Consider the following 13340-nt stretch of genomic DNA (forward strand, 5'->3'; position numbering starts at 1 on the left):
GACTATTAGTTTCTATTTTTGCAAAATGGTGCCTATTTATATATAAATGACACGCCTAAATTAGGGACGCCAGGTTTAAAGTGGGTAATAAATTAATACAACTATAATATTGTTGCTGTTGGGCAGGAAACTTGTATCTCCATATTGCAACTGTTTTTCTTTTGTTAATGAATGCCCTACTTCTACTATGTCGAGCAAGAGTGTAGCACAGAAGTAGCAGATGTACAAGCTCACAACGCGCCACGAAGCGAAGCGTTGTAAGCTTATAGATCAACAATTTTTTGCTATTTTTGTAAATGTTTTCAAAGACAAAAGTGGTCAAATGTGTCTGAGGGTTCTAAAAATGTTATCAATGAAAAGTATTAACACATTTACAAGAGCTTGTGGCTAAATAACAACTACACTGGATCCCCATTTCCCAAAAAGTAACCGTTTTGGTCATACAAGGTTTCCGTTCGACAGCCACAATATAAAATAATTCATCCTGACAATATCGTCACCGGCTGGTGGTGAAAAAACAAACGGTGAAGGAAATGGAGGGCAGGCTGAACTTCGGCGTACAGGAGGCCAGACGACGTCCTGCCCCGCCTGAAGGAGTAAATCCTCCGCTCCGCCCTACGTCTGTCTGTCCCCTCCTCCTCCTCCTCCTCACATCCATAATATGAATGACCCAATCCATTAAAATGGAGCGTGTACCGGAGCCAAGCCCCGTCAGGCCCCCGGACCCGCCGCTGATTTATACCGCTTCATTACGAGTAAACAAATCACCACTCTGACTCAACCCACTATCCAACTGCCCTGTTCCGGGGTGGAGGTGAGGTGAAATATTGGCCCGGGCCTCAGAACAGAAGGGCTAATTTACATGTGGGCTTTCGCTTGTGATGTAAAGCCCTCGCGTCCCGCCCTTAATTATGCGTTGGCGGGGTCCAATTAACAGGTGGCGTGTTAGCGGGCGGGCAAATACAACCGCTTCGAGGCACGGCTTCATCTTACTTAGCGTAGTTTTAGGCTATAGATTATCCTCCTGTCTCCAAAGGGACGTAGCAACTTTGTGAATGCTTGTGTTGTTTGTTGAGGAAACTAATGACTAGCCTGTGTTTTCAATAGGACAGGAAGCTATTGTAATAAACTAAAAGTGTCTCCGTGCGAACCGTTCTCTAGCTACCCACTAAAGCATGAGTGTGCAGCATAGAATAGGCTGCTGCTGGGTCTTACGATAACCTCACAGCTCTCACACACACACACACACACATACAAACAAGCAAGCACATGTGTGTAGGGGTGCAACTGTTAATCGAACTAGGAAATGTAATCGATTATTTTTATGTTATCGGATAATTTAACAAAATAATCAATTAATAATTTATCCCTATTTTGTCATTAAGTCATTATAGAAGCAAAGAAATTCCAAAATGTTCATAAATAGAGAAAACAGCAGATCTACAAGGCTATTTTCACTATTTCTGCACAATACTAAATCATGCAACGAAGTATGAAATAATGGTTCATCATTGATCAATGTATTGGTACACAAACGCACTTCTCAATTATTTGATTCATCGAAACAGTAATCGAATGACTAATCGCTAAGAATATATTCGATGGCTGCAACCCTGCTGTACATGTGTGTGTGTGAGTGCAGTCACACACACACACACACACACACACACACACACACACACACACACACACACACACAGAGCGCACTGGCAGGTCTGTCCCAGGCTCCCAGCAGAGCCCACAGACATGGAGCTGCTGACCTCCAGTGGTTTGGCTGGATCACTGGTCCATTCCAACATGTGCACACACAAAGACAACATGGCCGCATTCCAAACTGCATGCAGTAGGCTGCTACACTCTGCAGTGCTATGAACCAGGCCGGGTTATAGTTAACTAAAAGTATCCGGGGGGGGGGGGGGGGACTGAAGTAAAAATGACTTTTAGTTACCTGAAATAAAACAAAAAAAAATAGGCTTTAGACAAAAACAGTAGGCTAACTAACTACAATTGTATTGTGTGTTTACAAAACTAACTAACAACAACTGAAATCAAAGTTTCCTAGTTTTAGTCTTTGTCAGTTATCCAATATTTTGCTGCACAAATAGCAAACATTGCTGATCTACAAGCTCACAATGCGTTGCACAATGGCACGCTGTGTGGTTAATCAGACAAGTAATTGTCTGATAAAAAAAAAAAGATGTATTGATTTTTTTTCATGTCGATTCGTTAATATATAAGAAATAAAATAAAAACATTAAAAAGCCTGCTTCTCGATTAATCAATTAACCTACATGAGCAAGATTAAGTTGGTTATTGGTTCTAAATATCGGTTTTGATATATTCTCGATTCATTGCCCAGCCCTAGGCCGTAGGTGTGTTGGTTTATTCTACACATAAATATATTAATATAGTTAAAATGCTGAAAGTGGCTAAAGAATTATTAACCGTCAAAGTACAACAAAGTTCACTTCCATAATTAAGACGAACCAACACCCCCAGACAACTAAAATAAACACCACTTGCCTCTAATTTGCTTTTAAGTTTAACCTTGATGGAATAATTCATGAACAGAGATCGAGGACTTTGCTTTCTTACTTCTTCCATACTAAATATGGATAACATCCTGGCTCAGAACACTTTATCAAAAGCACAGGGGCATTGCCTCTCTGACTTCATACCTCTCCACTCTGTGATGCATTCACCTTCACAGGGTCCATACCGTCATTAATAATGGGGGGAAATCAATAAAAAAGGAAACAGTACTGCCTGAGGTTTCTGCACTGGTGCAGAAACCTCAGGCAGGCATACATTACACACACACATAGGCTACTACCTTCTCACACATATACCCACTCAACGTATCCGGCTAAATTACTGCAGAATTAAACAAATGCACTTAGGGGTGCAAATTGTGCAATACTTGCCCACCCGCACCAACATGTTTTATTGTACGTCGTTGTTTTGGTTCCATTTTGTTCATTGTATGTTATGCAAATTTTAATAAATTACTTTTTCGCATTTTGAATTCATGTGTGGACTCCCTTTTTGTCACCGACTTCGCCCGGTTTGTGACATAAGGGACAGCTTACTGAACATCTGGACCAATTACAATACCCTGGTGTGCATTGCTGCGGCCAAGTTCAATGCTTCTCAACATAAGTATTCTAACCAGGGTGGGATATACTGTACATTCCTGGCTACAAGGTTAACAGTGTATGCAAAGTAGGGTCTGCTATCACAGTATTATTTTCTTAGCAATTATTCTATTGAGTGGGGCCTTTTCAGTTAATCGTATAATAGCGAAAACAGACGGTCTACATTACAAGCTCAAATAGATAATTTATCAAAATCTAATATTGTTATAATCAATTAAATCTATTAGTTTGATTAAATGTTGCTCCCCTAGTGCGAAGCATCCAATATGTGGTCCCAGTCCAAACCAGCTGTTATAGTGACTGCATTTACAATGTTCTATGTACAACGTCTGACTCTGTGGTGACAGGGATAATACAGTGTGTTGCCTTTCCAACCTGTTACTGCTTGTGTCAGCGCTCCTGTGTCTGCAAAACGGAGTTTATCTCTCACTCTGAAGTGATGTAGTGGGCAGACAAATTTACGCAACAGTCATTCAGTAACCCTGAGATCCATCAGTCTGTAGTAAGAGCTACGTAGGCTGTGTTTTCACAAAGTTTTGTCAATTCTTTCTCGTGTCTGTTAGGTAGGGTATATTTTATAGCACGGCTCAAGTACTCTAATCATTATTATGCTGAAAACCTGCATAGGGCTGCATATCTTTCGCTATAAACCTCTCAATGCTTTAGTTTGGCCTGTCTGAATCTGAATCTGCCTGTTATAGCACCAGGAGGCTGATTTTTCCAAAACATTTTTTGCTGACAGTACTCCTACATATTTTGTCCAAACATCATGCAAATCGGTACACAGTATCTCTATATTCATTAAACTAAACGGGTCTTTCGGATTTTTCATATTCCATCCTGATTGGCTAAGATTGGCTTCCAAAGATTGCAAAAGTGCTCAGTTTTGAAGAAAATTCCTCAAATCATGAACACAGCGTGCGATTTCCGTGAAATTTTGCACACACTTTCCCACTAGGCCAAGGAAGAAAGGCCACTTGAAAATGTTCAAAGCAGCCGCACGGTGGCGCTATAACAGGCCAATTCGTGTTTTTACCTTAAGTTATAACTGCAGTACTGCACCTCTGTGTAAAACTTTGTATGCGCACTCCCTGGAGGCCAAGGAAAGACCTTTGCCCTGCATTTTTCACCTCTGCCTTTCGTAGCGCCACCAGGAGGTCGACTTAAGTAAAATATTTTTTTTTATACTACTCCTTCAGATTTAATCAAGATGCATCTGTTTGATTTTTCATATTCCTGGCTAAACTGTTGCCCCCGCAACCGACTGCCGGATAAGCGGTTGAAGATGGCTGGATGGACGGTTCCACCCCTAGTGCCTGCCCTGTTCCTAAGACTCATTCAATCACACGCACGTCAAGTTCACTGCGACCTAAACCTCCGCAAATAAACAAACACCAAACTCATCATGCCTGGATTGATCCAGCTCACAGCAGACAGACACTCAGCCTCTGAACCACCTTCCTCAGTTGTCTGTAGCATATAAGCATTGGTGGTAGTATTGAGTCATGCAAGCTGCTAAGGAGTCTCATTGACTGTGATCGCACTGCAAATCCAAGCAGGGGTTTAAAAGGGAAAATAAATGGGTTCCCCTGACTGTCACCTCAAAGAGCAGCATTAACTTTAACAAAATGACTGATTTGAACAAATCATGGCACATTTAAAAGGACAAAATGCAACTCAAATCTGAAGTTAAGTCTTCACGATTTCTTGGCCCAGCTGGCACCTAGGAGAAGCACAGCAGTGCACATAATCTTAAACCCTGCAGTACTTAGTTAACCGTGGTCTCCCAGGCCTCTATATAAGGCCCCCTTTTTCCCCCTACACCAAAACTCTTCACAGAAAATAGCAGATCTACAAGGTCTCAGATCTGTTCTTTTTGCAGAATAGGGTTTATGTGGTTAATTCTTTGTCTGGGCGGTTGATCTTATTTAAAATGACTGCCTCCCAATGTTTGTAGTTATAAAAATAAATATCAGTGTCAGTTAACATAACCAATGAAAGAGTGCGAAAGACACACACACACACACACACACACACACACACACACACACACACACACACACACACACACACACACACACACACACACACACACACACACACACACACACACACACACACACACACACACACACACACACACACACACACAGTATATAGGTGTGGTGTCTGATATCTGTCGCATTGCAAACATTACAAGAAGTGGATGGACTGCTTTCATTTTCAATCACTTCAGCCAAAATATGATATTTTCTAATCTAGCAGGCTCGTTCTGCAACGCTACATGCTCGTAATTGAAATATTTCAATATGCTATTATTTCGAGACAAGAGTCTTGTGTGTGTTTTGGAGCAGGCTTTGCAGCCACTTTGCCAAAGCAATAGCAACTTCCTTGTTTTGCATACAGAGTACAAGATCGTTGGCTCTCTGTACTGAAACATTAGATTAGATAGGCATCGGCTTCCCTGATTGGCCAAGCCAAACTACCAAAGGGCACCGATGGGTTCCATGTCTGCCTTTAGATCTGCCTTATTTAGTGGCACACTAAATAAGGCAAATAATCCGGACGTGTCCCCACTTATATCCCCGCTGTGCAGTCGCTGCAATTACTCCTATTTGGAACACAAATTATTTGAAGCCTAGCAAGGTAACTGCTGAGCAGAAACTGAAATTCAGAAAGATTTTGAAATATCTTATAAGACATTCTAATCTAAAATCAATTTTTGTGAACACTATATACACCTTCCGGTCTAAAGAGCATTTTCCGGTGGAAGATGACAGCTTTCTCTTATCAAATATGAACAGGCTTAATCACAGACGGTCTCTGGAGCATTTTGCGATTGTGGAAGAGATTGGCTGACTTTAGATAATAGACACCTATTAGTGAACAACTGGCAGCTAATATCCTGTTCTTTCAAGCCCCCTCTTTGACATTAAAGCCCTGACAGCATCTTAAGAGATCTTTATCCCCACAGCATCAAGCTTTAAGAACTTAATGGAAAACAGGTCCTTGTAGACAGGTTGACATTAGCGCTTCATGAATTCCTTTGTGATCACTATTGTTAATCTTGGTGATTTGGGGAAGACAGACATTTTATTTCTATGCTGTTATATAACCATCTTGATTATTTCTAAGTAACAGCAGACAGTCTAAATGAAAGTGGATGTCATTTGAGTTATCAAGTGGGCAATCGCCACACAAACGCTTAGTTTACCGTAATTAGACACACAATGCCTCCAGTGGGCTCAACAGTTCTAGTTTTCCAGAACAAATCCCCTCCAACAACGATTAGACCCACACTCTGTCACTGTCTGCAGCTGTACTTTACTGCACTCCGTTTACAGCAGAGATGGAGAAAGACACAAGACATGTAGCCTATGCCAAAAAAAAGTCTCACTAACGACCTAGACAAAACATGGTTTTATGGTTTCGGTGAAAATCTATAAATCGGGAGTTAAGTGTATTCCCTGGGTCAATGTGATATCATGAAAGATGATGCCACTATTCAACGAGCAAGCATGCATACATACTGTACATAAACACATAGATAACATTTAGTAGTATACCCCAGGCCAAGAGGCCATAAGACTTCTAGTCTAAGCACCAAAAAGTTATATAAAGTTATATAAAGATTTTTGTCTCCGCCAGGTCGAAGGCAAGGCCGAGACTATGTTTTCGCCCCTGTCCGTCTGTCAGTGTGTGTCCGTCTGTCTACAGCTAATCTTCGGCACCGTTGGCCCGATCGACGTGAAACTGAACACACTCCCTGAAGGCCAGAGCAGAACCTCTGCCCCAAATTTTAAAAAGTGTCATATCACTCCTACAGACTTTGTCCAAACATCACGCAATTCAGTACACATTATCTCTATAGTCATGTGATCAAGATGGATCTGTCTGATTTTTCATATTCCATCCTGATTGGCTAAGATTGACTTCTAAAGTTTTGAACAAAATGCCTCAAATCATGAACACAGCGTCCGATTGCAGGCAAACATTGCCGGCCCACAATAAGCTACCTGCCCTGGTGGAGGCCTGTGCTCCGAGGAGCACATATTTGGAGTTTACTTCTATTTTTCAGTAGTATGCTGCATTTATATATAATGTTCACACTATGACGTCAGCTCACATTACTGCCACCACTACAGCCACTTAAGTCATTGTGCTATCGATCGATACCATCTATCATCTATCTATCTATCCATCCATCAAATTGATCGACTGATAGAATTCCCTCAGCTCAAGATCCAATACAAGATATTGGCTTATTTTAACTGAACTTGATTCGAGTTGAGAATTAGTGCTGTGGTTGACTTAGCATATCCATTGAGTTGGAGGTGGTGAAAGGCACTATTTTCTGTGTCACAATGTCACCATTTTGTGTGACAGAGTGAAATACAGGAAATATGACTCCTCCAGTATTACCTGGCTGCCACTGCACCACACCAGCACAACAGACATTCTTGACCTGCTTTCATCTACGTAGTTTGTTCAAACAAAGCACTCGATGCAATACTAATGTCCTTCATCCTGAAATCGCAATATGGTTTTCCTAGACGATGCATATTATCATGTTTTCATATTGCAAAATGTCATGGCAATACATTCAAGGTTCAAGGCTGCGTTGTATTGTTAGATCTGGTGTACAGGTGTATAAGAGCAAAACTTATTTTTGTTTGGCTTCCTTCAGATAATGCAGCAGCATTTTGTCACTCCCCCTAATAGATAGCCTTTGCGTTTGCCTATATATTACAAACTGTCCCAGATGTTAATATTTCTGAATGATGTTGATATTGGTGATGGCTATTTGCGTTTAGTGGTCCCTTTATTCATTACTACCATTTTACCTTTCTATGTTATTATTGTGTCACTGCTGAGAAGTTTTAAGTACAAGGATTTCCCAAGTGCTGCTGTAGTGTCCAGTATGAGCATGTGACAATAAACACCTTGAACCCTGAATATGGCTCATTATGGGGCCAGGCTTCCAGCATGGACCCATATTGTTATTCGCATTATTCCATTTCTTCTTCTTCTTCTTCTTCTTCTGCCGTTTTTGCCAGTTCTGGCTGAACCGTGCAGTCGCTTTTTATGAAACTCGGCCATATGGTAGCTGGTCATGAAAAACGATCAAAAAATAAATCTCACAATCTTTCGTCAAAAGGTGGCGCTATAGCACTCAGTTGAAAATGACAACTTTGAACAGGTACAACTCATGCCCTGTTTCACCTACAGCCATGAAACTTCGATGCACACATGCGTCTCCTCATGCTGAACAACTTTCACACTCTGACTTTTGACCTCTGACCTTTAGATCTCCCACCATTTTGAATTATATGAAAAACAGTTAAAACCTATCTCCTCCTGGGATTTTTGAGTAATCTGCACGAAACTTTTTACACATGAACTTTGGACCTATAACAAAAAACGTTTGCAAAATATCTTCCATAAGTGAAAAAATGAAGCTTTAATGAGCCAATGAATATTGCAGTTTTATGACAATTATTCATCTGCCCCTAACACATACATGCAGACTTACCATTCTTTGAAACTTTGCAGAAATGTAAAGGGCCATTCCAAATATCACTGAAACCAATCTTACTCCAATTGGTCAAACGGGGGCGATATAGCAATTTTTTGAAAATTGAAACTTTAAACAGGCAAAAGTCATGCCTCGTTTGGCCGACAGCCATTAGACCTGCTTACACATGTGCCTTGACTAATGAGGAACACATCTATCACGTTGACCAGTAAGCACCGCCCTTAGATTGTCCGCAATCTTGAGCAGTTTGAAAAACACTTAAACCCAGGATTTTTCAGCTATTTGCGTGAAACTGTATGATCTGTGTGATCTCCTTTTTCACAGGTTCTTGTCTGTTGGTGGCTTCTCGCTTAAATGTGTGCCCCACAACCTGAAGGTCACCAGTTCAAGCCTCACTTGGTGCAGACTTCATCTGAGTTGCATCTCACACAACATGACTATCAATGAATACATCTGCAATTGTTAAAGATAACATGAAATACTTAATTGAGTGTTTTTTACATAGAGCTGATCTACAATCTCACAACTTTTCAGATAGCAATGAGAGTATGTTTTTTCAATGTATAACATACTTCATTGTGAAAATAGCCAATGTACAATCTGACAACTTTTAATGGTTTGTGAGCTTGTAGATCGGCTACTTTCACTAATTTTGGTTCTGAGGAGATGTACAATTTCTTCATTGGTAAATGGTTTGTGAACGAGTGATCTTAGTGTTAGTGAAACAGGGGCTTGGGTCATTACAGAAGGCAAGAGTTTGTGATCCTCAACAGACAATATCAGCCTGGACAAAGATATAGCACTATAGGTAGTGTTGCAGCTACCTAAGAGTGCTTCATGACCGTAAGGTTGCCGGTTCAAGCCTCACTTGATGCAGACTCATTTAAGTTGAATTGCAAAAAACATGACTCAATCTATTCCGTTTCCATGGCGCTCTCTCTCTCTCTCTTCAATCTATTCCATTTCCATGTATTTCTCTTCAATCTATTCTCTCTCTCTCTCTCTCTCTCTCTCTCTCTCTCTCTCTCTCTCTCTCTCTCTCTCTCTCTCTCTCTCTCTCTCTCTCTCTCTCTCTCTCTCTCTCTCTCTCTCTCTCTCTCTCTCTCTCTCTCTCTCTCTCTCTCTCTCTCTCTCTCTCTCTCTCTCTCTCTCTCTCTCTCTCTCTCTCTCTCTCTCTCTCTCTCTCTCTCTCTCTCTCTCTCTCTCTCTCTCTCTCTCTCTCTCTCTCTGAGGGGTGGCCATAGCTGAGTGGTTAGTGAGCCCGCCTAGGGAGCCAGAGACTCTGGTTGCCCCAGGTACGATTCCAGGCCAGGTCAGCAAATGTGTCGATGACATGAAATTTGTCCCTGAGCAAGACTCTTAACCCCTAATTGCTCACAGGCACTCATTGGAAACAAGACCGCAAGGACTTTCATGAACTGACCTGTTAAAGGAATTATCATTTCTCTGGCCCCATATTATCGCTGCTTGCAGCTATATTTATACTTGAAATGCTCACCAAGAACAAAATGGATCACACCACACTGTGTACCTAATGGCAGTATATGTAATAGTATTTACATCTATAAATACTTCTCTTTAAGCAAACTACTAAAGGAAGTAATACTGTACTATGTTGTCGTGTCAGTGACAGAGAGCTGGTGTTGAGGTGCAGTTGGGTGGAGCTCATTCTTTACAGCTCTCACATTCTAAGGCTTGTCAGCTGACTCAGCTCAAAATCTGACAGCACCTACTATACCTAAGAAGGGTGCGACTTTAACCCATTAAGACCTGGATCTGTGTCATTTTTAGATTTGAGCTAAAAAGCATTATTTTACACTTTGGGCTATTCAAAAATAGCAGATATACAACCTCATAGCGCGGCACCGAGTGCCACGCTACGAGCTTGTAGATCTGCTATTTTAGAAAAATCGTGAAAATGTGTGCAAATCTTTGAATATATATATTTTTAAAGCGAACATTTTTAACTCAAATCTTTGCTTCTGGGGGTCCCTGGAACAACATATTTTGATGGGGGTCGGCGGGCAAATTCATATCATTTTGGGGGTCCTTGACATTAAAAAGATTGAGCACCACTGATATAGAAACATACGTTTTTCTTTCAGGTCTCAATGGGTTAATTCAGGCCACCCGCCAGACGCTGGGAACTTTCTGCTGTGGCTAGTAGTAAGATGATCTACCGGTCAGTTTACCATACAACCAACCATCATTTTAGTGTTCACTTTTGGGACAAATACCGAGTGTGGCATTTGAAATCTGGGACTAGCAGAAACTACTCTGTGGACAAAACATTAGAATATTAGTTTTTGTACCACCTTGGAGCCAACTAGAGATAAAGTTGGTATGTGAATATGAGTCACCACCACACATAACTTAGAAGACACAGCCTACTGTTGTGCTGCTCTTTCAGACGGGAACAAATTACTGCTTTGTTAGTAGTGGTAGTCACTAGTTGGCAAACGACATATTTAGCCTTGGATTTTATCTAGTCTGACTATGACAGTCTTGATCCTATACGGAAGAAAAAGTCAGACTTGATAAAATACATCTATGATAATCTTGATCCAAGGCTACTGCATATTGGACTATTGGACTTAGACTACGTTAGACTAGCCTTGAATCAAGACTATCATAGATGTATTTTATTGAGTCTGAGTCGTCTGACTTTTACTTTCGTATCTATGATCATAGATATACAAATGTCAAAATCGATCAAATACATCTATGATAGTCTGGATCCAAGGCTAGACACATTAGACAATCACAGGTCGACAACTACCCTACGTATACTATGATGCTAAGAAGGGCTAGGAACAGGAAGCCTATTGTGGCTCTCTAAAACCACCAAACTACAATGTATAGTCCGCATATTGTGTTAAATCGTGGGTCTTCAACAGGGTGTCCGGGACCCCTAGGGGGTCCTCAAGAGTTACTACAGGGGGTCCTCCACACCTTTGTGTGATCGGATTCTGAGTGAGGGGAACATTAGCCAAAAATAGCCGATCTACAAGCACACAACGCCTCACAGCTTGTCTCTTTGGCAAAGAGGTTTGGTGTAGAGGGGGGAAAAAGAGCAGACCAAGCACAGAGTCAATGGGCAAGTTTAGTATTGAGGCTTTAAGTGGTTAAATGTCTGAAAATACACATAAACAGGAATGAATAGAGAAGCTAATGTGTAAGAAATGGACAAAACACAATCATTTCCACAACACTGATGATGACAGGGCTGTCACACAAGTCTATGAAGCCATCTCCGAAATCTATGACATAGTTTAATCCAGGGGTCTTCAACAGGGGGTCCGGGACCCCTAGGGGGTCCTCAGAGTTACTACAGGGGGTCCGCCAAATCTTTGTGTGATAGGATGGTTTGTTTTACCTTAACCACTTGAACCCTAGCATCCCTTTTCTGAGGAGAACTTTAGCCAAAAATAGCAGATCTACAATCTCACACTGCGAGGCGTTGTGAGCTTGTAGATCTGCTATTTTTGGCAAAGCAGTGTTTGGTGTAGAGGGGAAAAAAGAGCAGACCAAGTAAACAAAAAAAGTTGAATCTGAAACACAATTTTATACAATATAGAGGGGGTCCCTGCTTCATCTCTCTCTCAGCTAGGGGGTCCTTGGCCAGAAAACGTTGAAGACCCCTGGTTTAATCTGAAACACAATTCTATACAATATGTAGTGGGGGTCCTCTCTCTCTCTCTCTCTCTCTCTCTCTCTCTCTCTCTCTCTGCTAAGGGGTCCTTAATTGGGCTGAAACACGTTGAAGAGCCCTGTGTGTTAAATAGCATACCGAATCGGCACTGTCATGGGTGGAAGCTACGATGCTAAAGCTAAACAAGTGACAGCAGGCAGGTGAAGCATGTAAACAAAGCCACAATGCTAACGCTAGCCACCGGGCTATAGCAAGCCAAAAAGGGGTATAATAAAAGAAGCCATTAAACTCACAGTAGTAAGCCACCACAGGGTCTCTCTTCTCGTGCTCCTGGGCCGTCCGGAGGTGGTGCTGAATGCCTTTGAACTGAGGCGGTAGAGCCATGTTCGTGGTTTATTTATTCACACAACAACACGGAGGAGAAACATCAGTGAAAGTAATAATAACACAAGTTGTTCCGTTGTTGTTTAGCGATACACGCTTCCGCCTTGGTGTCCAATAGGAGCAGCTTCGGCCCGGGGTACGTGATGACGTCGATGGACGTACAGTCGCACCTACTTTGGAGCGCTCCACAGATTGAAGCCAAGCAGAAGCCTAGATTAAAACATGTTTTACTCAAAAAATAAGAAAGCTGCGAGAACTGTCCTTTTGTGTTCACTCTGTGACACACACACAAATGTTTTCTGTTAGTATATCCCCCTGGCTTTGATGTTGTTATATTGATGTATTAATAACTTTGTGTTTGTTGTTTGTGTTTGTTTTTTATCGTATATCATATTATTATAAATAAAGATTTGTGAGGAGAAGAACAAAAAAAACAAAAAAAAACTTTGGATAGCTCCAGTTCAGAGTGCTTCTGCTTCATAAAAAACATCTATAGGTTTATACCTGTACACAAAGTAGGTAATTGTTTACCAGTGGTGGATTAAGTACTCCTTGATTTGCAAATGACCTGCAGAAAATAGCTGATCTACAAGCTCACAACAACGGGTCGCAA

The 13340-nt window shown here is 41.3% G+C and overlaps 1 protein-coding gene across 1 annotated transcript in view; it reads right to left on the reverse strand.

Annotated features, from left to right (window-relative positions):
* Positions 1-12806, reverse strand: part of vta1 (vesicle (multivesicular body) trafficking 1) — a 131833-nt gene extending 119027 nt beyond the window's left edge. Inside the window, exon 1 of the mRNA XM_084082502.1 lies at positions 12637-12806. Within this exon, the coding sequence (XP_083938628.1) occupies positions 12637-12727 (91 nt within the window). The 5' untranslated portion in view covers positions 12728-12806. The remainder of the gene's footprint in view (positions 1-12636) is intronic.
* Positions 12807-13340: the final 534 nt, after the last annotated feature.

This window comes from Gymnoscopelus microlampas (genome assembly GCF_963454915.1).
Source record: "Gymnoscopelus microlampas genome assembly, chromosome: 16".
In the NCBI taxonomy this organism is placed as follows: Eukaryota; Metazoa; Chordata; class Actinopteri; order Myctophiformes; family Myctophidae; genus Gymnoscopelus; species Gymnoscopelus microlampas.